Source organism: Octopus bimaculoides, chromosome 1 (assembly GCF_001194135.2).
Source record: "Octopus bimaculoides isolate UCB-OBI-ISO-001 chromosome 1, ASM119413v2, whole genome shotgun sequence".
In the NCBI taxonomy this organism is placed as follows: domain Eukaryota; kingdom Metazoa; phylum Mollusca; class Cephalopoda; order Octopoda; family Octopodidae; genus Octopus; species Octopus bimaculoides.
This window is the reverse complement of record NC_068981.1, coordinates 193760734-193763771: the sequence shown is the minus strand read 5'-3', so window position 1 is coordinate 193763771 and position 3038 is coordinate 193760734. Positions and strand designations below refer to the sequence as shown.

Sequence of the window (3038 nt, the reverse complement as noted above, 5' to 3'; positions counted from 1 at the left end):
ATATATATATATATATATATATATAATACATACATACACATATATACGAGGTGTAGTCAAAAAGTATCCGACCTTGATTTTAGGTGGCCTCGTCCTTGCTGAGCATGCACAAAAACTTTCATGTCTGTAGGTTGTGCCATTCATCTGAAGTGACATGTTGAGTACAGACGTGAAGAGTGTGCTGTGTGACTTTTCTTTTTGAATCAAGATGACCAAGAGCATTGAGTAAAGATACCGTATCAAATTCTGCCAAAAACCTGGCTATCGAGAAGATTCAGAAGGCTTTTGGAGATGATGCTATGAGGAAAACACAAATAAAGGAGTGGTACATCCAGTTCAAAGATGGCTGCACCTCAGTGGACAGTGAGCCATTTTGTGGAAGACCATTGACTTGCAGAAAAGACGAAATGATTGCAAAGGTTCGTGGAATATTCTATGAAGGCCATTGTGTGACTTTTGAGGAGATTGTTACCAAAGTTGGAATGAGCCATAGGTCAGTTAAGTCAGTTCATTTTGCTCACATCCAAGCATTCCTTGTGAAACAAAACGCACCACTTGTTTGTCAGGCTTCCTACTCTCCAGACTTGGCTTCATTTGACTTTTGGCTATCCCCAAAGCTCAAAAACAAAAAAGAAAGAAATAGGGAGAAGATTTGAGTCAACAGAGGACATTAAGCAAAATTCATCGGCACAGCTCTACAGCATCCCAAAAAGTGATTTCCAGAAATGTTATCATCGTCATCCTCTAATGCTTATTTTCCCATGCTTGCATGGCTCTGACAGCATTTACTGATGCAGATTTCCCATGGGTGGATGCTCTTCCTGTCACCAGCCCTCACCTGTTTCCAAGTAAAATAATACTGTCCCCTTGGCTAGATAGGTTCTTATAGGAGACTGGAAACAAACAACATTGCTTGTGAGATGATGATGATAATGATGCTCATTTATAACCATCATAGGATATTAAACAAGGGTACACAAATACATATACAACAGGATTCTTTCATTAGGAAACTACTATTTTTAAATCTCACAGCGAGATATTCAGCAACAGTACTTTGTAGTAAAGATTGTTTGCCAACATAACACGGCAGTCCTGGTTTAGGATGAATGTTGCTATAATTTTAGCCCCAGGAGACATTGTCTCCAGCTGGCTATACGACATGATCTGTGTCCTTATATTTTTGAACAAGGGAATCTAGCACCCCGCCCACTCAGCTCAAAACAATATCTGTGTATCGCGATTTCTGGGTTATTTCTCTTCATCGGCTAGAAGTGGCACTGCCGTGTTATGTTGGCAAACAATCTTTACTCCAAAGTACTGTTGCTGATTATCTCTCATTGTGAGTTATACAAATAGTAATTTTCTAATTTATAGATCAGTGACTAGTTGTCACTTTGGAAACTATATATTTTGAATGGGAATTTGGCAGTGCCCCCTCTAGCTGAACAATTATTCTGTGAAGTTGCAGGATGAGCTCCTAGATTCTCAGAACTTTGCGGACTGGAGAGACAAACACCATTTCCCTTTTCTCTTCCTTTGTATGGTTACATCTAGATTATTGTTGCCCCCCTTTTGTCCCTAATACTAAACAAAACATTACAAGAACTGAGTCACTCCAGAGAGCATTCACTAAAAACACAAAAGGTATGACTGATCTTGATTATTTGGACTGCCTTAAAACACTGAACCTCTATTCTCTGCAAAGCTGCCATGAGTGCTACATCATTTGCTCAATGTGGAGCATATACTGCCAGCATTGCCTGAATGACCTTAAAGTCAAATTAAGAATTCATCTGAGGCTGGGACCCCAAGCCATACATATGCCTTCTGCACAATTCAGACTCACAACACATTAATTCACTGCAACACAATCACTTTACCTCAACAGGCCCTGTTCTATTTAATATTATCCTAAAACAAATCAGAGAAGAAAAAGATCCCATCACCCTCAAATGAAACCTAGACCAACTTTTCCAAGGGATACCAGACAAGTCACCTGTACCTGGATACATCTCAGTCAATAACAACTCCTTACTTGAATGGATCATGATACCTCCAGACTTGACTTAAAAATGTCTTAATAGATCTTATCAGGTGTTAACTTAGATATGGCCTGGGCCAATCTTTGGCTGAAATATTTCTAAGTTATGTGTGTGTGTGTGTATGTATACTCCAGTGTATACAAATTTGTCTTTATTTTGTATTTCAGATTATTTGATTCCCAGAACAACAATAAAGGTGGTTACAACTCTCGAAGACTCTACTATTACACAGGTTCAAAACTGATGATAGAATGGTAAGTCTTGAAGAGGTTTGGTAAAATTAGTGAAGGTGAGAGATGATGACGACTTTGAAATTTTGCCAGGGACATCATATTCTATTTCAAGGCCTGCCTGAGATGTTGCTTTCAGAAAATCCTCTTCATTTTTTTCACACATCTATATCTGTCTATTTATTTATGTTTATGTATGTCATTATTCAGTTTATTTCAAAATTTCTTGCCAATAGAGATAGAGACAGTTTCTAACTTAGATCCAAGGCTCTTTCTTTGGAATTTCAATGTCAACAACAGGGTATTTTTATTTGTATGTATGTATGTATGTGTGTATGTATGTACATGCAGATTTGTACTCTTTTATGTATGCATTCTCATGCATATAGTTGCATATCTAAACATGCTCATACATATCTAAATGATAAACTTCTGTATGTATGGATGTATCATCATCATCATCATCATCATTTAACGTCCGCTTTCCATGCTAGCATGGGTTGGACGATTTGACTGAGGACTGGTGAACCAGATGGCTACACCAGGCTTCAATCTGATTTGGCAGAGTTTCTACAGCTGGATGCCCTTCCTAACGCTAACCACTCTGAGAGTATAGTGGGTGCTTTTATGTGCCACCAGCACGAGGGCCAGACAAGCAGTACTGGCAACGACTACGCTCAAATGGTGTTTTTTATGTGCTCGAATATTTCTTCACCTGCCACCGGCACAAGTGCCAGTAAGGTGGGGCTGGTAACGATCACGC

At 38.9% G+C, this 3038-nt stretch overlaps 1 protein-coding gene across 1 annotated transcript in view; it reads left to right on the top strand.

The window, feature by feature from the left end:
• LOC106877668 (protein DD3-3) overlaps window positions 1-3038 on the top strand; it is a 116267-nt gene that overhangs the window by 59954 nt on the left and 53275 nt on the right. The window contains exon 3 of the mRNA XM_014926617.2: window positions 2213-2299. Within this exon, the coding sequence (XP_014782103.1) occupies window positions 2213-2299 (87 nt within the window). The remainder of the gene's footprint in view (window positions 1-2212; window positions 2300-3038) is intronic.